Source organism: Emydura macquarii, unplaced genomic scaffold, assembly GCF_026122565.2.
Source record: "Emydura macquarii macquarii isolate MOO-44397 ecotype Brisbane River unplaced genomic scaffold, CSIRO-AGI_Emac_v2 contig_295, whole genome shotgun sequence".
NCBI lineage: Eukaryota > Metazoa > Chordata > Testudines > Chelidae > Emydura > Emydura macquarii.
This window is the reverse complement of record NW_027130432.1, coordinates 12,731,677-12,755,977: the sequence shown is the minus strand read 5'-3', so window position 1 is coordinate 12,755,977 and position 24,301 is coordinate 12,731,677. Positions and strand designations below refer to the sequence as shown.

The window sequence follows — 24,301 nt, the reverse complement described above, 5'->3', positions numbered from 1 at the left end:
GTGGATTGGTTATTCATAACCAAAATATTGGTGGGAATTGCTGTTCTCCTACCCTCATTCAGACAGATATTTATGCAGCTGTTTGAGAGAGAAAGCAGTTAGAAAATGGGACAGGGAGTCAGGGTGCCTGGGTTCCATTCCTTGACCTACAGGATCCCCAGAGACTCACAATTACGCATGCATCGATGGGGCTAGTTTTATGCCAATGTGGATGTACAACCTGTTAATGCAATCAATGCTGTTGTTAACAGGACACAGACAAGAAATTGTCTTTACTAGTGTTTTACTTTCACTGAGTTGTACTCTCTGGAGATTGTAGCACTTTTCTGGATGCTCCAATTCATGGCTTCATTCTCACCAGTTTGGTCCTTTTCTATTTTCTGGTCCCTGGTGGAGCTTGAAATTAACATTTTTGGGTTTTGTTTGCAGCTGTCTAGGTCTCAAGTTGGGTCCTATTTGAAATTTGTTCCATCCTGGTACAGTATCTACAAGTTCAAAGAGACACTCTCAAGTCATTTAGGATCTAACTTTGACCTCATCTGCTGGAGAATGGCACCTGGATTCTTACTCGCCTAGAAGTTTGTTTTAAATGTTAATGTAGGACTCATACAAAAACAGCATCTTATGCTCAGTGCTCCCTCTGCTGACTCTCAAGAGGGAGTTCACAACCAGCACCAAGAAGGTCGGTGCACAGACAGGGTCATTTCAAACTCCTCTAGGAACTAGTGGGGAAAATTCATAATTAACCAGTAAATGTATATTCTTCAGCAAGCAAGAGGTTAATACAAACACTGCCATAAAAAGAAGGGAGACTGTGTGTCCCTTAAGCTGAATAATGTCGGCAGCAGACAATACAGCATGAGTTCCTGACATGATTGGTCTAAATGACTGGCTGAGAGTTCAATGGCTTGGTCACAGTGTTCAGACATCACACAGCCTTCCTTCCTCTTCTAATGAAACTGAATCTGCGTCGCATCACCAAGGGATCTGAGCATTTCTGGGGTCAGATTTAACTGTGGGGGAAGGTGTTGGCAGTGCCTGTCCTCTTTCCAGGTATGTGAGTAGCTGATGATAATGGGAAGCAGGGATGGATGTGCATGAAGTGGTGGTTAAGATGCCTAGGGTATGTCTACATTTCAGCAAGGAGCTAGCCTCCCAGCCTAAGTAGACAGACTCATGCTAGCTTGGCTCATGCCAGCACACTAAAAATACCAGCGTGGACATGGCACGTCAGGGTACAGCACGGGCTCTCAAGCACACCTGGTCCTGCAGGCTTGAGAGGCCAACCCGCAGCCTGAGCTGCAACATCTACACTGCCATTTTTAGCCTGCTAAGGCACACTAGAGTGAGTCTGTCACGCCTGCTGGGTGGCTTGCTCCCAGCCTTCAGCATCAACATGCCCCTCAGGTCCTGCTGATGCCAGGAAACAAAATACATGGCCTTGGAACAAAGGTCTCAGGTTCCATACAGATTCCCCAAGTCACTGGGTTTGGGATTAAGAATCACAGTTAATTAGGGATCTACACCCACCTACATTCCCCAGCTGAAAGCTCTGATGTGAGGTCAATCTTCTCTTCTTCCCATAGGTATTTCCAAGGGAAGCCCGTGTTGTTGTTATTAGCAATAACTATCTGTCCTAGGTAAAAGCCCATGCTGTCGTACACATGGAATTTGTAGAGCGTAAAAAAGGTGAAAATGGCTGAACTTAAAAACTGGACAGGTAACAGAATGGGAATCCCAGTGATGAGACAACCTGCTGATACTCTAAACAAAAAGAGCTCTCAGCCAGCCTTGTAGCTGTTTCCTTCTCGTAACACTGATTCAACAGATGTTCTAGGCATCAGAATTACACACAGAGTGACAATCCTGGAATCTTATTATATAGATTACTGCAGCACATAGGAGCCCGAATCCTGGACCAATATCCCCCTTGTGCTATCTTTGTGTCTTTAGAAATGGAGTCTGCCTGCCACAGGTTTAAATCATGTTGCCTTTTCACAGTGAAGCATGGAAAACCACATTAAACCCATCACTGAGATCCCTTTCTAAGGCTAGTCTTGTAAAAAGAAACCATTAGTCACACAGGTTGCTAGTGTAGGTCACACTCCCCACTCATTCCATCCCTGCAATCGTTTCATCTCTGTGTATAATCTGAGACATTATCATTGGTTTCATACACAATCTCACTGAAGACGATTCTCAATATTAAACATTTAGGAGGACTCTGCTCACTCCAGCGGATGTAGTGCTGCTTGGAGAAAACCACACAAAAAGAGAAGAAAACGCAAGCTTAATCCTGCTTCTCTGGCCACGTTGCAGCAGTGACAATGAGACATTTAGGCAGGATAGAAGGGTGGAGGGTTGAAGAAAGCCTTCCCTCTTGGTGATCAGGTAGGTCACACCCCTAAAAAGTTCACCACGAAAGGTTGTTATAGGGCTGATTAAAGAAACCAGAATGATTTCTAAATAGGGATAACTTTTAAATACTCTGTCGAACCCTCCCTAAGTGACGAAGTGGGGTGCAGCAGATGCAGAAGAAATAGGGGGCCTTTCCCTGCTGTAAATATCGAGGTACAGATTTATTGAAACAAATTAATACTTTGCACTTATGTTTACAAAATACTTGTAGGCATTAAAACATAAGTTAAACCTTACAGCACACCGAACCCCTTCAGGTTGCTGTTATCTTCATTTTACTGAGGGACAAACTGAGGCACAAAAGGTTATTGCCCAGATATTTAAAGGTGTTTAAGCACTGTCAATGGGATTTTGGCTCCTAAGTGCCTAATCACTTTTTAAAATGAGACTTGGGCTCCTAAATCAGTTAGGTGTTGCAATGCTGAGTGCAGCAACACCTAAATACCTTTAAATATCTAGGCCTACGTAACTTGTCCATTGACACTAAAGAAGAGTGTGGAGAGGCTGAGAACAGAACCCAGATCTCCTGACTTCCAGTGCTTTGCTTTACCCACTGCACAATGCATCCTCTGATCAGCTGTGGCTGAGGGCATTTTCTATCCAGACAGGGTTGACCATGTGCCATATTTGGGGTGGCTCAGACCTGAATTGTGCCACTGGCTCAATTTGAATTTTGAACACAGCACCTCAGATACATCACTGCTTTAAAATAGGTTTAAAAAGTGATCAGACTAAGAAGGGGGCTTCCCGAGGGTACCCAGGGCAGCGAGGCTACCATCTGCCCTTAGCATGAGGGAGCCTTATCTGTGCCTGCCACGGGTCAGTTCCCCGACTCCACTGGCCATGGGCAATACAAGCCTCCCCTCTAGGCCTATGCAGGCACTGCTACCTCTCTACAGTTTAGCAATAGGAACACTCCAATCCCTAATCCACTGGACATTTGCAGTATTCATAGATTTGCTGCTTCCAAAGAAGCAGGACAAGCCAGCTGACCAGTTCCACTTCAGATCACTGCTCTGATTGACACACAGCACTTCAATATAGTGAAAACAAATAAAAGTTTATTGAACAAAGTGTAGAGACTCATATGATAGCAAGCAGAAGTATTGAAAACAAGTGGTTACATAGAAAATAAAATCATAACATACATTCTAAAACCTAGACATTTTCAGGTCTTAGAGAGCAACGTTCACACAAAGTCCTTGCAGCGTTTTACAGCCAGGCTTGGCTGTGATCTTTCATTCAGGAGACAAGTCATGCCATCAGTTTGCCTCCTCAGTAAAAGATCCACCCATAGATGTATCAGAACTATTGACTGTCCTTATTCATAAACCAGATATCTCCCTGCTGGCTGTTTTTTCCTGTACGTTCCTTTCTTGTAGATTTCGCAGTCTCAATCACATTTGGCTCAATGTCTGCAAATCAGCATCCATTGTGAGGCACACAATACACAATGACCAGACAAGCATCCAGAGATAAATGTCTGTTACCCCTTGCCTAAAAGGAATCTGTCTATGGTATGTCACCTTCTGGTTACCTGCCTTAATTTTAAGGTTTTAAGAATATAATTTCCTGTATGGATAAGTAACTCTTTAAATATTATCCGTACAAACATTTTGAAATGATTATGGAGACTGGTGGGCTATTGCCTCTCGGTAGAGACCTTACATGCAACCCTTTGGTGAACTAATATGCCTATATTTGACCCAGGGATCCTTGTACAACATTATGCGCCCCTTATGCCATCTGCTAATTGGCACCAAGATGTCCCTGGCTCACACCTCACTCCTCAAATTGATGCAGTAGGCTCAGCCATGGGCTATTCTGTAGGCATTGGCTTAGAACCTCCTTGCCAGGTCTGTAGTGTGAGTTTCAAATGGGTCTAAGTATCTTTCAATAGGATTTGTGCTCCTAACTCACTTCGGTACCTCCAAAAATCCCTTCCTGTTAAATAGACCCACTCATAGCAAAGAATGTGTTAAAAGGTCTGATGCCACTTTTTGCTTTATCTTTCCCTGGTTGCTATTTCTTGATTTAGCTTGACCTCTTTGCTATGGAGACTGATGTCCAACAGACATCACAGACTACACCTATTGCTTCCTTCCAGCCTAGTGGGGCAATCAATCCCTTTTTCTCTGCCAACCAAAAATAACTCAAGCCCAGAGGACAGACTGAGACATTGTTTAGAGCACAAAGCAGCTGGGGAAGTAACCACAACACAAGTAAAAAGGTGAGAATGGGAACGGGGAAGTTTTGCATATTGGTTGAAATACGATTTATATTTAATTGGACATCATGCCTCAATGGCTACCACTGCTGTAAAGAAAAGTACCTGAGAAGCAATAAATAAAAAGTTCAAAGAAACTCTAAGATCAGATGTAGATGAGGGAGGGGTTTTTCCACCTCACTCATTCTCACAGGGCTATGCTGCCAGTATTCTAGTGAACTTCCACTGTGCTTCTCTGTTAGTCAAACACCAAGGATTGTTTCTGTTTTACAAGTATGCAAATCCAAACACTCTCCTCACTTTTCTTCGCTGCTGTGTGATTACGAAGTACAACTTGTGTTCATAAAAATTACACGGTAGGCTTAGCCAGATACTTTAAAAAGCTTCTCAGTAGCATCTGGTCTCTGGAACAACCATAAAGTATTTCTGGATAGAATAAGGCATACAAGACAGCAAGAAATCAACAGCACAAAGTCTGCCAACTGCTGGCTGAAATTTCAGAGGATACTGTCAAGTTAAATATCAGGTTTTCTTTAAAAACATCCTATCATGCATTTATTAATAACTCCTGAGAGTATCAAAGGGACATTTATCTACTAAAAAAACAAAACAAAAGCCACATTTATGTAAAAATTTTGTACTCACTATTCTTACAAGTACACCTTAGATTACTGAAAGAGGTTAGAGAAAAAATCCATTTTTTAATTTGTTCACTTTGTGCATTTGACAGCATTTTGTGCAGACAGTTTCAATGTCTCTCGTGTTTGAGAGAAAACAATTAAAAAACGTGATTGTGTAGCTACAAAAATTGGTAAGGGGATTTACAGAGCTCCTGTTGTTTAGGAAACAGACTAGATTTCTAGTCAATGCTGCCCCCTTTAAAATTGAGTTTTTAAAACCTAAATTACTTTTGATCATATATGCTGATTGGCTTCTGTTTTCACTTCACTCAGCTTGGACAGTGAAAATAGATTGTGTCTGTTTTGCTCTTATTTTGGGAAGCCTGCATTCTACTGGTTAGAGCACAGAGTGAGAATCAGAAGACAGATTCTATTTCTGGCTCTGCCCTCATGTTGCTGTGTGACCTTTGGTGTGTCATTTACGTCTCTGCCTCGGTTTCCCAACCTGGGAAATGGGGATATTCTTCTCTTCCTCACAGTGGGATTGTGAAAATTCATTAATTAATATTTGGAAAGTGTTTAGAACACAAGCATCAAAACATGCTTCGGTCTAATCTGAAGATGTTGCGCAGAAGAATTTCAATTAAACTGGGAGGAGAGTCTGTCCCTTCCCAAGATCGGCTGTTCTCTCTTCTCTCTGACACAGGGTACCTCAGTGTCCCTTGTAGTGGTTTTATGTCCTTCATGCTTTCAACCATCCATGTCAGTGAATTTTCTCTTCCTGTAATTCTGGACCAGGCTGGAAGCCATGATCTGAGAAGCCTGCCCCTTCTCCCAGCACTGAAAGTCATTCAGCCCTTTCTGACCAGCTCGAAACAACGCTCGCTCCAGCTCATCCAGCCGTGCCACCAGTGCAGAGGTATCCTCATTGTAGGCATTCTGGGAAGAGTCCATGATGCGACGGAAACGACCAATAAACGTCTAAGGAAGAAAAGCAGAATTACCGATGGCTAAGGGAGATTCTTCTTGAACTCAAGTGCTAGAGGCCTTTGCTTATGGAACTGAAAGATCCAGGGTTCTAGTCCCTACGCCATCTGGATGTAGGCAGCCAAGGATTTTTTCTGGGCTAGCACCTGACTGTTGGTACTGAGTTCGACGTATTAAAGGATAAGCTTCACCTAACTGGTGTGGATGGGTGAGTATACAAAATATTGCCTGGAAAGTATGTGTAACACTGCCTTCTACTGGGTGGAATTAGATCTGGTCAAGTATGATTGTTACTTCTAGTAGCTGGCTACAAGCATAATACAACTGTAAGTCCACCTCTGTTCAAATGGAGGAAACCATTGGTTTTGGAGCATGGGACTTGCCAGGCTGGAGGCCATGAATCTTGGATCGGGCATTTGTTACAATTATGTTTAATGTTTTTCCTTCTCAAAACTGAGCCAAATGAGACCCCCCTTTTTAAAGGCAATATTACTACTACTGATTGCATAAACCAAACACAAACCTCCTTCTGCCCCCAAAGCACTTGGGATGCTGATCAAACACTTTCAAATTCAGCATAAGTCAAAAACACACAATATGCAAATAACACATTTAAAAAGCTAAACAAAGGGGGATCATTTAAAAGATTTTTTCCTACAACTAAGGGTAAAAAAATGTATATTGTAAGGTACAAAGAAAGGAAAAGGGTTAAACTCTTGATAATCCTTGGAAATTGGACTTAAAATTATTTGAGAAACCAGGCTTTTAGAAGCACCAGTCTCATAAAATGATGGGGTTTTATTTATTTATTTCTAGTGTAGAGATTTATTTGGTACCTCACACTTTGGTATTTGGGTGCTCTACAAGCACTAAATAGAGACTGTCAAGCTCTCAATGAGGTCTCTGTACTTTATTCACACTTCTTTGAACATTCGTTTATTTATGCTATGCTATACTACGTAAAACACAACTCTTCTCATTGAGTGGAAGGAGGGACATTGTGGTGGGGCAGATCCTCACTGCAGTTAGGAAGGGGTTAAAGAGTTCTTCGGGGCACAATCAGCCCCAACACAAGCCTGTCAAGCCTGGGGATGGGCAGGTTCTTACAAAAGGGAGCATCCCTGCTCAGAGCAAAATAGCACTCAGAGGAAAGCAGAGCTAGAGCTCGCTAGCTCCACAGAGCAGGGGCTGCTTCTGAGCCTCTGCCATTTGGAGCCTCTGGAAAGGTATAGGGACCCTCTTTACTTTATTCTCTTTCTACTTCTGTCCTGGGCTCTCAACCTGGGCCCCTCAGACACACAAGAAGTTAAGAACCCAGACCCACACCCTCTCCACAGAGACTATTTAACTTTTGTCTTGCAGGAAGCAATGGGGTGAGCCTATACTGCAGGATTATTTTGTTTGCTTTTTTGTTTTGGTTGCTGTTACACCAAGAAATGTGTGTGTAGGTGGGGGAGCAGCATCCCTAAGACATACAACTGGAGGACTAAACCCTGCACTCCAAGCCAGGGAAAAAGCAATGCGTTCAGGCAGAGAAAGATGCCTGGGACCAAGGAGGTGCGCATCCTCACCCCAACGGGCTTCCCCAGAGATACAATCTATGACAGACATCCTAGATGCTTTTCATTTTCTGTTACTAAGAAGTGATGCATCAAAGTGGTTCCTCTTCCATGTGACATCAGATTCCTTGTACAAAACTCACAGGACTAAATTCAGCCCCTGGATGCATACATATGACTCCTATTGACTTCTCTGAGATCTGTAGATGCACATCTGAGCCCAGAGGGCCTAATCTTGAAATCTTCAAGCTAAAAATCATACTGTTCACAACAGAAGATTTGCCTGAGTAGAGCAAAACTGCTGGAAATAAGGAGGAGGCAGCAGTAAAGAAAAAGGAAACCAAAGCCACCGTGGAACTAGACTTGGTTCAAATACTTGCCTGTAGTATAGTCTGAGCTATCTCTGGATTCTCTGGGTTGTCAAAATTCAGGAGCTGGGAGCCAAAGCCATAGTAGTATGGCCCCATTTTATGCAGGTCGACCACATTGGCATCAGCACTGAACACTGTCCGCCAGCCTTCCTTGTAAATTTTTGGCAGTTCCACTGAAAGCATCCTCCGTTTGTTGTCATACAACCCTTTTGCTAGCCACAGGGGTATTTCCACCTTTGAGCCCTGCATGCACACAACAGAAACCCCACCCCCCACAAAAATATAGGTAAATAAACTATCAGGATAACAAATAAATATGAGACTTCAATGAATACTGAAGATTCACAAGGGAGTGATTTTATTTCCATCTACAGTAGTAGAAATTAATGTAAATCATAGATTTTTATTTCAGAAAGATTGGTGTTAACTGACAGTCTGTAGGCACCAAATATTTAGAATGGGTGCCAAAGTATGAGGCACAGAAAGACAGCTGCTTTTGTAACATGTACATAAAAAACCAAGGATAAAAACAATACTGCAGTGTAAGGAAATTTACAAGCATAATCCCTGATGCTGCAGGCACTCACAGATGTGCAACTTTACTCATGTGATTTCCCCCCAGTAGGACTACTCCAGAAACTATTTTTACACATATGTACAATTATTTCCAGAGCAGGTTCACTAGACCATAACCAAAATTTAAACCAAACAGCTAACCAACAGTAACTACATTCTCTACCAAAAATTCTCACCTCCTTACAATATTTAGTAGGCATCACATTTTCAGGCTCTTAAAAAAACAAACCTAGCCCCAGTAATTGCGTTAGTGAATGAATTCCACAGGCTGAGGGGATGCTACAGTAATAAATATTTTCTCTTCCTGGTTTTAAGAGATATTACCATTTAATTTCACTAAGTATCCCACAGATTAGAACATGTGGTGGAGTAAAACTTGCCCAAAGAGAGCAATCTGCAGCCACCCTCATCCTTAACACAAAAAAGCGTCCCCCAGAGATTAACCCAAGCAACAAAACAATACAGCCTAGTGCGAGGTATTGCACCACAGCCAGCCCAAACCTTCCCATGGCAAATGGCGAACTCCCCCTCCCCGCTTTAAACGGAGAACACCCAGTTGGGCCTTCTTAACACTATTGAAAGACCCGACCCCGGATCACAAGTCCAAATCCAAGGCGGAGACTACACTTCCCAGCATGCCCCGCTGCTCCACCCGGAGATCAGCAATCAGGCAGCGACCACAGGTCCGGTTGATCATGCCGGGGACAACCCCGTCGGCAGATACAGAACCCAGCCCGTCCCATTTTGGTCACGTGGACAGGCGCGGTGGCTGCCGGGAGTTGTAGTCCCTGCGGCCTCTAGCGGCACCGGCGCCGAGTTACCTCCGGGATACTGTCACTCTGGCCGGCCCCGGCGCCCTTGCCCAGCACAGCGGCCAGGCGGGGCAGGGTAGCCTCCGCGCGGCCCGGCAGCTTCTCCTGGGACATCAGAATGTCTCCCAGCGACAGGAAATTCTCCTCGGGCCCGAGCCCGGGCCCCACCGGGAAATAGGCCTCGGACATGGCGGGGCGGATCCAACCCAGGTAGCTGAGCTGAGTGAGCGCCGATGCTCTCTGTCAGCCGCTGCCAGGCAGGAGCCGCGGCAGCGACGAACACCAATGCGCATGTGTGTTGTTCTTCTTTCCCGCCACGGAGCGAGCAGCCGCGCTGCAAGCGAAAGCAATTGATAGGGGACCTCCCCCGACGGGTGTGATGGGGAACTGTGGATGTGCGCATGCGCAGTCACGCATGCGCTCCCCGCTGTTTCTGCTGCGGCTAATAGAGGGCCGCCCGCGGTGGCTGCCTGCTGTGTTGCAGGGAGCTACGAGGGCAATGGTGCTGCACCCGCCCCACTCCCAATGGAAGAGGTCTTCTCTTCCCCCCCCCCCCGGGGGTGCTACACCCCGCCCCTCCCGATGGATTGTTGCGGTCTGCGTGCGCGAGCACGGGCTGCAGGGGGAGAGGGGGCGCGTGCTGCCTTCTGCGTCTGGCGGGGCGGGGCGGCCGGTAACCGACAGCGAGGCGTTGAAGGAAGCGCGCGGGGCCGGGGGGCCAGCGGGAGGCGGAGCATGTGAGGGCGGGGCCCTGCTGTGAGTAGGGGATTAGGAGGGGGAACTCCCCTCGGACAGGGCTGAGGCTGGGGGGACTCTCCCGTACCCACTGATGTCCCTGCAAACATACCGTGTGTAGCCGTTTTACTCGGGCTCCCTGGTCGCCTCTCCCCTTCGCCCCCCCAGCTCCTTCCCTCCATTTCACTCATCCCTCTACCGTCCTGGACGGTGGATACCACACCCTCGGTCCCCCCCTTGCCCACATCCCCTTCCCCCCTATGCAGATGGGCAGTTTGCATTGCAGTTGAATCCAGCCTTAGCCTGGGACAAGTTGATTGGTGATGTCATGGATGCCCTCATGATACAAGGACAGGCGCTTGCAGTGACCTAATAACATGCACTGGCAGCAGATAGCGTTCGGGCTAATCCCAATAGCTCTGCACACACAACTGCCCCCATGAAATCAGGACCCTTATGTAAAAGCCTGGCCATTTGGGAACCTCTCTCACTCCACTACAGAGTCATGAAGAAAGGACCTCAGAAGTACATGTTGCACCCATGATGCTGCACAGACACGTAGGAAGATGGTCCCTGCCCAAAAGAAGTTACAGTTTGTTTATATTTTTAAAAATCTAGGGCAAAATTCTCATCAACTTTAATGGGGCCAGAATTTCATCCCTAGTCAATTTAAAGTAAAACTAAAAACAAATTACTCAGAAGCTTTAGACTGCTCTGTCTAATTCAGTGGAGCTGATTGGCACAAGAATATACCTCCAGTCTATAAACTACTGGCTTCCCACCTAATCCCTGATGGAAATCAAAGTGTTGTATTTAATTTAATATAAAGCCCTCTGGCCTAGAACCTCAAATGTATTTAGACATCTCACTTCCACTGACTTTAATGGGAGTGAGGCACCTAAATACCTTTGAGCAGGATCAAGGCCTATGTGATTTGGCATTTGTCTGTTTTAGAGTGTAGCTGACTCCTTTGTGATGGCTGAGATGAGCTGGAGTGTTTTTGCTCACTCTCTAAGATGTATGATCTTGATGCAGGGAGTTCTTGGTTGGAAAGAGCCTGATTGTGGAACTTTCTTCTCCTAGCAAGTGTCAGACCTTGAATTTGTTAACCTTCAGAACATTGTGCTAGGCTCATCTTTGCCAGTTGAATCTAAATAGAGGCACTGGCACAAGTTCACACTGATCCAATCCAGGTAGTGGCTTCCTGACAGCAGTCAGCCTGGAGAAGGGTCACAGTGGTAAAAACCATTCTTGCCTCTCTTGGACATCCTCTCTTTAATGAGTTTTAAAGCTATCCTTCCTTATCAGAACCCGAGGGGAGAGTACCTGTGATATCACAACTGCCTGTATTAGAGGTTTGTATCTTTTCTTCAGTGTAGCCACTCTGACAGGCATAGGGGAGCTGCAGTTGCACCCCATTATGTCCAAGGGGTGAATCTGGCCCTATCTGAAACTGTATAAAGACCACAGTGAGTATGAATTGGATCCATGCAATTAGATATTCCTCTTTTTTTGGAGTGGGAACATGGGTCATCATGCTTAATAAGGGACGTAGTGAAAATCCAAGCAAATTAATATCTCTGCTAAGTAGGTTGAAGTAGATCTTAATGATCTCTGAATGCCAAAGATATAATTATTAAATTGGTTTCATGCAGAGGCAGAATATTGGATTTGAATTCAAATGCCACATTCACTTTAGTGCTGTATGCAATAGACCAGAGATAATGCTTCGAGGTTATAATCAAATGCTTTGGGCCAGATTTTGATCTTGGGTACACAAATTATAACTCCAAAGTAACTTCACTGATTTACTGGAGTTACTCCAGACTTACACTAATGTAACCGAGAGCAGAATTTGACTTCTTTTGTCTTTGTCTTGGTTAGTTAGAAATTTTAAAATGTTTTAAATTTTGTTTGGGAATTTGTTTTTTTCTCTTTGCTTAATTAATAATTTGCTTGTTTGCCCTGCCTTTCATTGTATATGCTGAGAAATAAAAGAATAACAAAACCCCTGTACTGTTACTAAGCACAGTAATCTTATAAAATAACAGAGTTTTTATATCATTGGTAAAGATTTTATTTTCCTTGTACCAGGGTTTATAGCTGTGTTTATCAATCTCTGCTCAAGCAAAGCTTTGAGTGGGTTTGAAAGAAACATGTGCATAGGTACACCCATGGGAAATGGTGATGTGGGTGGTTCCCACCGTTTTTGATGACTTTTATGGAAACCCTTAACCAGAATGATCTTTTCGAAACTCACTCCGTTTCCCTTCCAGCCAAAGACATACTGGCAAATGGACCAGGAATGGATTAAAGGTATGGGGTGGGATTTTGAAAAACACTTAGGCCCCTAACTCCTTTGAAGGCTGCTTAAGTCTCATAAACATTCTTGAAAATTCCATCCCGTTTTTAGTGTGGTCAGTATTAAAGTTGAAGGGTGATAACTAATGTAGCCAAAAATAGATTAATCTGAAAAAAGCCAGAAGAGAAGAAGACTATAGAGAATACTGTGATCATAAGACTTTTTTCACTACATTTTAATGAACATTGGCTCATGATTTAACCATGAATTGCAAAATTTCTCCCTAATGGTTTTAAAATTGACAGCCTCAGATTCAATGTGAAAGACTGATGGATCTCATTCTCTCATTGAAATGTAGCTTTAAGTTTAGGTCCATATTTGGTCCTCCATTGAATTTGTCAGAAATTGACATTTCACTGATTTAGAGCCTCTCAGATTGTACCACTCTTACAATTGAATATAGCCATAGCTTAAGACTTGAATCCTGGCTTGAATCCATGAAAAATATATGGCCCCAAATAGGGTCATATATTTGAGAGATCATATTTGCAAAGTTTGGGGAGCTTTTGAAACATGGTGGACCCTTGCCTGTCACACCTCCGTCACACCTCCCCCACTCCACCTTTGATTCTGGTTTAGAGTGGCACAGTTTGTTGCAAGAGTGAGTAGGGAAATTAAGTTTGCTCCCTGGAATGGATTATCCAGCTGACCCTTTTTTGTGCAGAAATTTGGGCTTCTGTACGCCTCTCTTTGTTTTACAGGGAAAATAATAATGGGAATGTATAGATGGAACTGGAATTATAACAAGAGTGGGTGATTAGCCATGAAAACTTGCTTTTTAACGTTCTTTTGAGGGGAGAAATCAGTCGTACTTGCCAATTAAAGATCTACAGTTGAATCTTTCAAGATTTCCAATCTACAGTCCCTTTAAAAATTCATTTATATCAAAAAGAGAAAGAATAAAGGAAGAGATTTTGCAGTTCATGACTAACCCACCAGCCAATGTCAATTCTTTCATTACTTTTAAAGTCTTGTGATCACAGCATTCTCCATGGAGCATTCTGCTCAAACTGGTATCAGGCTGGTTTGATGTTTTAAACTATGTTAATTTCTAGAGCCCTGCAAATTTGTGGACAATCGTGGACCATTTTTGCGGATCATGGCTGGATGCAGATCCAAATTTTATATCTAGAACTCTGCAAATCTGCAAATATCCGCTTTATATCCACAGACCCTTTTTTACAGATCACAGATTGGATGCGGATACAAATTTTGTATCTGCGCAGGGCTCTATTAATTTCCACACTTGTATTTTGATCAAAATTAAACCTACTAAACCAGCCGAATTTGCAACAGTTTGTTAAATCTTGTATTATTTATTTTGTTCAAGGAAAATGTCATGAAAAGTTTTTTTTAAAAGTACAAACTTTTTGGCTACTTTGATTACTTACTTGTTGTTTAATGGTAATAGGAGCTATACAAAAATCATAAGCAGATAAAAAGTAACAACAGGTTTTTGTGAGCTCCAGTATGCTGAAGTTGTAAAAATCCAAATGAACTTGATTTGTTAGCTAGCTGAGTAGAAGGGACACAGACCAAGGAGGAATATCTGCACGTGTATGCAAATGTGACACCCATACATTGCCAATTTTAGAAAGTCCCTTTTCCCTATTAATCAGGTACATTAAATCTTTGCAACAGTGCAATGCACAGCTGAAGGCCAAAAACTAACCCCAGAAAAAAGGTTCACATAAAAATGAAAAGATCAACATTTTGTCTTTTTTCCTAGTAAGAATCCAAGTTTTCGTCTAGCGTACAGAAAAGTGTTGGTATATTTCAGATAAAAGTCTTAAATATTGTCCTTGTTTTGTGATGAGCGAGAGAAACTTTGGGATAATTTTATTTTCATCCTTGCACATTTTCCAGAGGAGTGGCATAACAGTTTTAAAGAGTCCTTTTTAAAGGGCAGTTCTGGATGAAGAATCTACTTTACAAGACTGGAGTAATAAAGATATCCCTGTTTAAAATCAGGTCATAGGAACAAAGTCTTTGTGCAGAAAATGGATGTTTGCCGAGTTTATGAGAAGAGAGGATTATACAAATGGAGACATCTCTTTTTATAGGGTTTGGAATGAAAATGTCTGGAAAGAGAAAAAAGAAAATTAATATTTCCATCAATCCCGAAATGCCTCAGCCTGAAGTGAGTGATACTGAAGTGAGACAAGATGACCCAGAGAGACTGAGGTACAGGGCAAACACAAAGATAAAGAAACCACATAATTTCAGAGAACACTCTTATGCTTATTGTAGGACTATTCTTGAGGCTGTGTCTGCACTGCTGGCACAAGTGGCATATCTATGCCACTATAGTGACGTAGTGTAGACCCTTCCTACAGTGACGGAAGGGGTCTTTTCATTGCTCTAGGTCAGTGTTTCTCAACCTTTCTGATACAAGGGACCAGCTTCCTATACTGTGTCAGGGAGATCTCAGGGATCGGTGCTGGTCCATGGACCGGTTGTTGAGAAACACTGCTCTAAATAATCTACCTCTCCCAGCGGCAGTAGTTCGGTAAATGGAAGAATTCTTCCATCATCCTAGCCATGTCTACACTGAGGGTTAGGTTGGCATAGCGATGACATTCAGCAATCTGAATTATTCACACCCTCGAGCACCATAGCTATGTGAACTTAACTGTTAAGTGTAGACCAGGCCTGAGAATTGTGTCTCTGTGTGTGTTGTAAGAAATGTTGGAATTCAGCTGCCAAATCATATAGTTTGCCCTCCAATGATAAAGAGAGGTACCATACTAGGATTTGCCGTTGAGCTACTGAGAGTGAGTCGTGAGAGGATTACAGCGTTCAATAATGTGTATAATTAACCTTGAACAGCAAACTAATTATTGCAATTTAAAGGCAATTTGTTGGCCTTGTTGAAGAAAAGGGAATGGCCTATTGCATAAGCAATCCTGCTTGTGCATTGTGGAATTAATTAAAAATTCTATAATATGTGAGCATCACTATAAATTGAAAGTGATGTTGAAGTCACATGGAGTGACTGGCATATAGTGGTTTGAGAAGAGAATCATACTCATTGAAGAGATGAACTAAGATAAAAATACAAGAACCTAAGCTAGGTAGAAGAGGACAAAAAGTGGAGGAAAGCAGGGAAACAAGGGGCAAAGGAAAGGAGATGATGGGAAGATATGAAACAAAAATAAGGTCAGAGGAGGTGGAATACAAAGCAAGGGGAGTGAGGGAATCAAGAAGATAGGACACAGAAAATGGAGAAGGTGAAAGTTCATCTTCCATAAATGGTTATAGATGAGGAGTGATCCTCCACTGAAGAGGAGAGTAAAGTATTGCAGTAGTAAATATTGACTGTTATAGACAGACTGAATCACCTGAGCTTATGGTAATGAAAAGAGAGGAAAAGTAGGCAGTATCCCATTTCTCTTGGTATTAAACTGTATACATAGGTTCTGGAATCCCAGATCTCTAGGCCAGGATTTCACCCTGTATCATAATGCGTGGAATAGGAGTAATTGTGTACACAGGTAATGATCATGTCTGTTTAGGGTATGCACAGTTTTGAAGAGAAGGGCCATAGTGTGTGTTATGGGTGCTTTGAAGTTGTAAGTTACAGTCATTATCCTTCAACCTGAAACTGTTCCAAATATTGGTTAAACCCATTTCTTTTCTTATTGGAACATTTGTTGATAGGAACAATTTGTGTTTCTCTTTCTTGGGCTGATGATGGGGGTAGCATGCTTGTAGCGACTAGACATATTGTATCCTCAGTGCCAGATTTTGCAACCCATATGTTGAATAGAACTGACAGTATTTGTGGAAGTAGTTCCATTGGCCTCAGTAGGATTACCTGTGGGAGTGAATGCTGCTCTGCATGAATGAACATTGCAGAATCTGTCCCTCCTTGAGAAATTTAGCAGCTAGTTCATTTCTCGGAGAAAAAGAAGGAAGCAAGCTTAGGTGTTCCCTGTCACTGCTTGAACCTGTGTGAGACTTTTTGTTGCTTTCTGGACACCAGGAAGGTCTATTAATAATTATTAGGGCTTGTCGTCCCATAGATCCCCAAGCACTTGTCCCCGACAAAGGAGGAACATGTTTTACAGTTAGTGAAACAGGCACAGGAAGGTGAGGCAATTTGCCCCTAGTCACCCAATAATAGAGCAGAAAATAGAAACCAGGACTTCGGAATCCTAGTCTAGTGTGGAGTCCTCTAGGCTACACTGCACCCTATGACATTACCGACTTTTGCAGTTGGCCTATAAGATTAGGGTTTATCTACATAAACAGTTAATAGCAAACTGGAGTGTAAATCTACTCTGCATTGGCCTTTAGTGCACTAAGTGTCTGTATGGATCCTGCTGCTATGCACTAAAATTTCCCTAGTACACTTTAATCTACTCCTATTTCAAAGAAACATAGTGCACAACGGACCTGCTAGTAGATGTCGGCAGGGTCCACATGGATGTTTAGCATGTAGGAATTTAGAACAGGATAGATTTACAGACCAGCATACCATGAACTAACTGTTTGTGTAGACAAGCTCCAATTTCAAAGTTTTCTAAGCACCACTAAAGAGTAAAATTAAAATGAGAATACATTTGTCTTTCAGATATTACAGTTTCCATTGAAAACTAAAATTTCCATCAAAATAAAAATAAAAGTATTACAATAATTCTTCAATCTTTTTTTATCTTAGTTGTCATACATTGTGCGAATCCCTATTGTCATATGGGAGTGGATTCAACAATTTTCAAGGCATTTTTAACTGGTCTGTAGTCCTGTTGGTAAGTAGAAAATCATCAAGTAACTTAGATGTATGATTAGTGTTTATGACTTTAAACCCTTACAGGGAGGTACTGAATAGATTAAACCTTTTATGATTTACTTGGTAATACTTACAAAAATGTTTGGTATTTCTTGTCTCAGCCAGCAGCTGTCACTTCTTTTTTGTACCAAGTCAGTAACTTTCCATTCTTTTTGTGTTCCTTTATGTATATCTCTAATTTTCTGCAATAACCTGCAGCTTAGAATTGTGGGGAAATGGTCAGTAAATGCGTTTTTCCTTCAGGGAGAGGTTAAGGAAATCACTGATACAACATGAAGACCTGTCTGATGTGGGTCAGCATATTTCTCTAGTCGATCCCATTGAATCAGTGTGATTCCCCACAGATTCAAACCTCAAGGGAATTTTGTGGGTGTAAATCTGGTGTAATGCCATGCAGAACCAGACTCATTATGTTTGTTTTGTTTGTTTTAAAGAAAGGACTTCTCTTCTTCCTAGAGGGGGAAAGCAAGCCTTGCTCAGCTAACTGAGCAAAGCAATCAGTTCTTTCCTCATGTTCATCATTAGGGTTTAACACTCTCCCTCCCTGAAATTTGTCACCTCGCACAGCAGGCTTCTTGTACTGTTATTGGAACTGATTGTCCTCTCATGCCAGGTATACACAGATGTAACTCCATTAAGTGGAGTGACTCCTGACTTAGATCATTAGGAGAAGAGAATAAGATATGTTGTCTTCCATGGGATCTATTGAATAGATTAGGGTTTTTTTTCAAGCAGTATAAAACAAATGTCATCAAGAAATTTAAGACAAAAAAATTGGGGTTGGTGATCAGTTTGGGGGAAAAAAGGCTATTCTCGTACATAAACTTGACAATTCTGAATGGACCCATCAGCTTTTTCTGAGCTACCCTGGTCAGTTCTAATCAAAGCAAGCCAAAAGAATGCATTTGTCATCGACTTTTTGGTTTATGTAAAGGAAATTAGTTCTTACAGACAACAGGCAAGCTGTTTCCAGCCTATCTGAATGCTGATATTTTAAATGTGTTTTTGCGTAAAACTCTGGTGAACCGCATACATTTCTTCACTGTAGGTCCTCACTCATGTTCACATGAGCCTGGAGAATTTCATCAGGTAAGTATGTCACTAAACCAGTAAAGCAGTGTTTCACATTTCTGGGGAACTTGAATTCTTAGCTGCAGGGGAAGTGGGCATATATTGATTGAAGAGTCATTCTGTGTTTAATCAGTAAACAACAAGAAAAGAAATAATTGCATCAAATTTCCCCCTGAACACTATGATGGTGGCCCAGAATCATTAGCTGGACAGGATGGCATAGTGGTCTAAACTTCAGATTTCTAAATACGTAGATTCTCTCTAACATGATTTCCAATCCCAGTCCTTCATCCTTCTGTGGTGGATAAATTAAGTTCCATGACGTGTACTAAAAAACTTAGTCCTTAGAAATGGAGGTCCTGTTTGCTCTGCCTGAATGTTAACAATCCCAAGGCATATTTCAGCTGAATACAGGTTTGCTCTGCTGTCCGTGACCAAAATTCCTGTGCATCCCCCAGTCATGCTGTGCATCATTTGTTCACCTGACTGCTGCCTTCCCCTGCCAAAGTAGCTGCATTTCTGGGTTGCTGTGTGGTTATAGGACCAGATTGTGTTCCACCCTTCTGGTGTCCAAGTGTGGGGAAGGATGCAAAGACTTTGCTTTAATGACCCCCCTGTGTAGAGGTTGTCCCAAATCATATTGTAGAGCATGCTGCATCCTCTCAAAAGATCACAGATAAACACCAAATGAGGAATTCTCTATCTGCCACGTTGCCCCTATGCAGCCTCCAACCTGGAGAGTGTCCAGGGCAGAATCTTGTCCATAGTTAGTGAAATGTTTTGCGATCCTTTGGAATGAAAGATGCTACAGAAGTATAAGACCAGATCTTCAGCTGGGGTAAACTGGTGCAGCTCAATTGATGTCAATGGTGCTACACCAATGTACACCCTCTGAGAGTTTGCTGCATATAATATGAATACTATCAGAACTAGCTCAGCAAGGATATTTTGCTTTATGAACTAATTGGGAACTGAATAGTTCATAAAACTGAAATCTTAAAATTACTATGGGTACACTGCATACATGAATGTATTAATTTTTCAATGAGTGTCCTTAATGAATGGTAACAAATGTATACAGTGTGCCTGATTTTTCTTTGAGAACTAGCTTTCATACCTGTTAATCGGCTTGAATATTGGTAGAGGGATCAAAGTCACATTTGAGAGCAGAAAAATGGTTCCTATAATTGGTATTTCATAAAATCAAGGTTCCACTGTATTTGGAAAAACTATTAACCTAGGAAAGGGGGAATGTAAACCAGGGGAATCAACTAACAGGTCCATCTGAAGAGGAGTGAAGCAGCACATGTGGCCCACCATCTCCTAGTCTTTGGGAGATTCAGAACCTGTCAGGGCATTCTAGGAAATAGGCAGGGCTGGCTAGTGAGGGGACAGGGCCAGAGGTGCAGATTGAACGTGTCTTCTGTGCGCCTGCCACTTGCAAGTCTCCTGTAGAAGAACCTAGCCAGAATTTTACAACTACTACCTCTGGTGGGATCCGCGGGGAGTGACAAATTGTAGTGTGTCTGCTGGAGCAGAGGGAGAGTACAGGGGGATCAAATTTCAGTCACTTGAACCCAAGGTTGGGGGAATTATGCTCTCCATTGTGAACAGCTACAGTTGGGAGAGGTTTGGGGATTAAAGGTCTGGGGGCGTGAGTAGGAGAAAAGAGACAGACATGTTTACTTAGTCTGATAATTAGGTAGAAGTATAGTATCCATGGTTCTAAGAATATCAAACCCTGGAGCATCTGCACCACCTCACTGTTTTTCTCTCTCAGGTATGGACTGCTATTTGACCCTGTAAAGATAATCTCAGTTTTCCTGAAAGACCCCTATAAGTGGCCAGCAATATATCTCATTGCTGGTAAGTTGACAGTGTGCAAATATCATTTGCTGAATACCCAAGGGTATCACTTTTGAATTTAACAGCATCCCATTAAATATTTCTAAAACAAATGTCTTTCCTCTGCACTTTTCTGGATCACAAGCAGTGTTCAATTTTATCACACAAACCCAGATGTGGATTTTTGGCAGGGTTTACATCTCTGGTAGAAGAGGCTGCATAGCTTCTGATTTTCTCTTTTTTTGAATAATTCCATATTTACGAGCAGTGTTAATGAAATAAAATTCAGTTAGAATGCCAAACCAAAGATGAACCTAGCTCAATTACTATGAGTGATGCGTTGAGTCTTATAGTTTCCTAAAACAAGACGTTAAAAATCTATCTCTTAGAAATGAAGTCTCAGGGCCAAACACATCAATGGTGTAAGTAGCTGTAATTCCATTGAAGAAAGCAGAGTTGGATCCATTTACACCTATGGTGAATTTTGGCCCCAGTCTCATCACAGTTAACTGCTTCTAGAAAAAAAAGAAAGTTTCTAGGAGGGAGGCTTCAAAGAAAGAGTTTTTGTTTTATTTTAGTGATTATCCGACTGACCTCATATCCACAGTGTCTGAGGCTAGATCTACACTAGGAGTGCTTTGTTGGTGTAGTTGTGTTGGTGCATTATATGAGCAAAGTGCTCCTAGTATGGTGGCAGCTTATACTGGCACACCTGCACTTTTGACAGTATGTTGTTTTCCAGGCCCCAGAGCAAAATACAGATGAGATGATTCCTCCAAATGTGCACTTTTGCCAGTATAACTGCATTTGCATTAGGAGCTTTTGCTAGTACAGCTATCTTGATCATCGATCACACCTCTTCACGCCCCTGACCAACATAGTTATGCCTGCAAAACATCGTGGCCTGAGTGTCTTCCGGTGGTGCATGACTAATGTCTGTCACGTGTGACTTGTTCTCTCTCTCATCCTCTCTCACAGGGGAGATTTGTGTGTGCAGTTTTGGTAGGGTTTTGTTTATTTTTAAATGTTTCTGCTGTTCTGTGTTTGTGTTAGAGAAGGCAGGTCAGAGGAATGCTCCTGGCACTTGGAGCAGAAGGTGGGAAGATTTGTGTTGGTCCTTGGTTCCTGGGGGAGTTTGTTCCACAGCCTGGGACCAGCCCCCAAGAAAGCTCTGTCTCCTGCACAGATGAGCCTGACCCTTATGGTAGCAAGTTTAATTATCATGCCATCAGAATCAAAGCTCTGATTTCTCTTAATGTGAGTGAGGTCAGTAGTTAGTACAATTGATCTGATTCTGCAGCTACTCTGCATACACAGTTCCTATTGACTTCAGAATGGCTGAGAATTGGACCCAATATCTTAAACTTCCTCATTTACAGAGCAGTTTGCTGCCTCTTTCCCAAAAAGTGCACATGCAAAGAAATAGTAAGCAGTTTTAAAAATGCTAATCGTTTTAAAAATCTAAATCAACTCTGAAAATAAAGACCTGATACAAATACCCCACACTACTCAGCTCTGTTTTTATTAATGAGAAATGCACATCTCATTGTCCACATATGGCACTAAAAATTTAACCATATGTTGCTTGTTTTACATTTTCCCTTCAGTTTCATTATATTTACTCAGAGGTAAGGAAGTGATAATATTCTGCTCAGATTCAGTCCTCAAGACAAGAATAGGTGGATGTTTCTACTAATATGATTAGCCATAAAATAGTTAACAGTATTGAATATAAACTGTTCTCGTCTGGTATCAAAGTTAACATCTCATTGAGATGAATGAGAACAGCTCACAGCCCTCTTGGCACTAACTTCATGCAAAGCCCAGGTAAATGGGTTTTGGACAAAAGTTCTAAGAGGAGTTGTAGGAAAAGACATTTTCCCTTCCCCAACCCAGCCGGCTGATGCAGAGCAGCTGCATAGCCACTTCAGTAGCCCATGTGTTTTAATAACGACTGGGGCCTATATGCACCCCTAAGTGAGCAGTTTAGAACTGCGGATCCATATAAGAGTAGCTCTCCATGCCACTCTTCTGCATGACCCCTGCCACACCACACTACCACTGCATGTTGTCTCTACCTTTGCAGGGAACCACATTTGTTCTACAGTTGTGTCTAGGGCCTTCCACACCCATGGAGCAGAGTTTAGCATTTAGACCTGGGAGCTATTACTTTATTCTGGGTCACATTCAGAATAGCATATTCACAACCAGAAGGGCTAGAAACATCATTTTTTTAAAATGAAAGCTTCCATTCTGCTGGAAACTTGTAGATCTCCAGAGGAGTGCTAGTAGAACATACCACTGTCCACCAGCTGAACCCAACCCGTACACTTACATACCATAGATGTGTTTGATACAGATTTATTTCCTGATGTTTTATTATTTTCCTTCCTTTCAGCCTCTGTTTTGTTTGCTCTTCCTGCAGTTTTTATAGAAAGGTATTTAAGAAAGGTAGGTGAACTGGTTGTTTGCTATGCACTATGCATGCTCGCTATAATGGGTGATATTTCTGACTGAACCCTCCCTTTTTATCAGATTTTTTGTTATGGCTTAACCAGGAGAAATGAAGTACCCATAAGCCATTATTTATTGTAAAGAACATTAGTATTGGAGTGAAGTAGCACAGTTTAATGGACCAGTTTTTCAACTTTGGAGATCAAGATTCAAATTTAGATTTGGTCACCAGTAAAATGAGTTATGTGGTCTCAGTCTAGCTAACTTTTTATCAACCCAAAACTACCACACAGCTGTCATAACTAGCAGTTTTTGATTCGCAGGCTGGAGTTGAAGGACATGTTAGAGGCTAGGACTGTTGGCCTTTGGTACATGGAGAAAGCTAGCAACATGCCTAGTTTTCCTTTCTGTCCAGCAATTTCATGAGCAGTAAATTCATCAAAATCACCCTGATTTAGAAAGCACATTATTGATAAGGCCAAAGAATCACTGGATCTGATATAACATTATTATCCTTTGTAGGTTCGTGGATCTGAAAGCATTGGTTTGATGTTGCAGTCAGTTAACTTGTTTTTACTGGTAACATTCCCAGCTGTAATGGTTTATAGAATGCAAGCCATCACTCCAGGTGAGAGACTCTTGTTTTGTGCTAGAGGTATACACCAGCTTATGGCCAGCACTGTAGTGTAATACGCAGTTTGTCACAGAACAGATGTGTTTGTCTTCAGGTGGGAAAAGAAGGGAAGGTCTGCTGGCCACAATATGTTGTTTTTAAAATTCAAAATGACAAAATATTTAAAAGTGTATAGGGCAGTCTTGTTAATTCAATATCACGTGGTCTCTGAACTGCTCCACAGAACAACAGGCATTAAAATTCTGACTTTGACATCTCAAAGTTCTACTAGTAATGTGTATGCGTACTCATATGATTTGTCTGGCATGCAGAATATAATTCTTCAAGACATTCTATCCTGCTGTTCCAAGTGTTCTGTTCTCTGGCCCCTTTGTATATGTGTGCAGCTTCTGTCAGGGATAATGGTAATAAGTCTGCATACCAAGAGCAGTCTAGAGTCCCTGTTCTCTCTCGAAGTTTATGATGTCAATAGAAATCTTTGTTGATCTATAGCCTCATATAATAAATAGATGCTTGTACAATAGGTTATTAGGTCATCTATCCCAAATTCTGATTTAAATTACTGCACCCACAAGTAGACATTTTTAAAATATATTTTTGGAAACTTATATTACATTGTCATGTACTTGTTTATATTCCTTTTCCTAATATAGCTATGTATAAATATGTCGTCTTTATAAAAACCTGCTCATTCTGGCAAATTTATCCTTCTGTGTCCCAGTTTAGCACCAGGTCACTTCCATTGTAGTGACCTGTGATGTTTTAAAACTGGATTGTGACTTCAGTGAGGGAATCTGGCTGAAGGAGATGGCTGATTATCAAGGGAAAAACTGCTGTT

The 24,301-nt window shown here is 42.1% G+C and overlaps 2 protein-coding genes across 3 annotated transcripts in view; one reads left to right on the top strand and one right to left on the bottom strand.

The window, feature by feature from the left end:
* Positions 1-3,459: 3,459 nt before the first annotated feature.
* On the bottom strand, positions 3,460-9,932 carry GINS3 (GINS complex subunit 3). 2 transcript variants are annotated; one of them, XM_067552607.1, is made up of 3 exons: positions 9,580-9,932; positions 8,192-8,425; positions 3,460-6,246 (listed from the first exon to the last, which is right to left on the bottom strand). In XM_067552607.1, the coding sequence occupies exons 1-3, from the start codon at positions 9,757-9,759 to the stop codon at positions 6,016-6,018; spliced, it is 645 nt and encodes a 214-aa protein (XP_067408708.1). In that variant the 5' UTR covers positions 9,760-9,932; the 3' UTR covers positions 3,460-6,015. The 2 variants fall into 2 exon arrangements, with proteins under 2 accessions (XP_067408708.1, XP_067408717.1); XM_067552616.1 differs by lacking the exon at positions 8,192-8,425.
* Positions 9,933-10,038: 106 nt separating this feature from the next.
* LOC137154457 (diacylglycerol O-acyltransferase 1-like) overlaps positions 10,039-24,301 on the top strand; it is a 37,990-nt gene continuing 23,727 nt past the window's right edge. The window contains 8 exon segments of the mRNA XM_067550126.1: positions 10,039-10,284; positions 10,286-10,313; positions 14,731-14,851; positions 17,331-17,418; positions 18,508-18,548; positions 20,311-20,396; positions 22,774-22,826; positions 23,352-23,457. Of these exon segments, the coding sequence (XP_067406227.1) occupies positions 10,096-10,284; positions 10,286-10,313; positions 14,731-14,851; positions 17,331-17,418; positions 18,508-18,548; positions 20,311-20,396; positions 22,774-22,826; positions 23,352-23,457 (712 nt within the window). The 5' untranslated portion in view covers positions 10,039-10,095.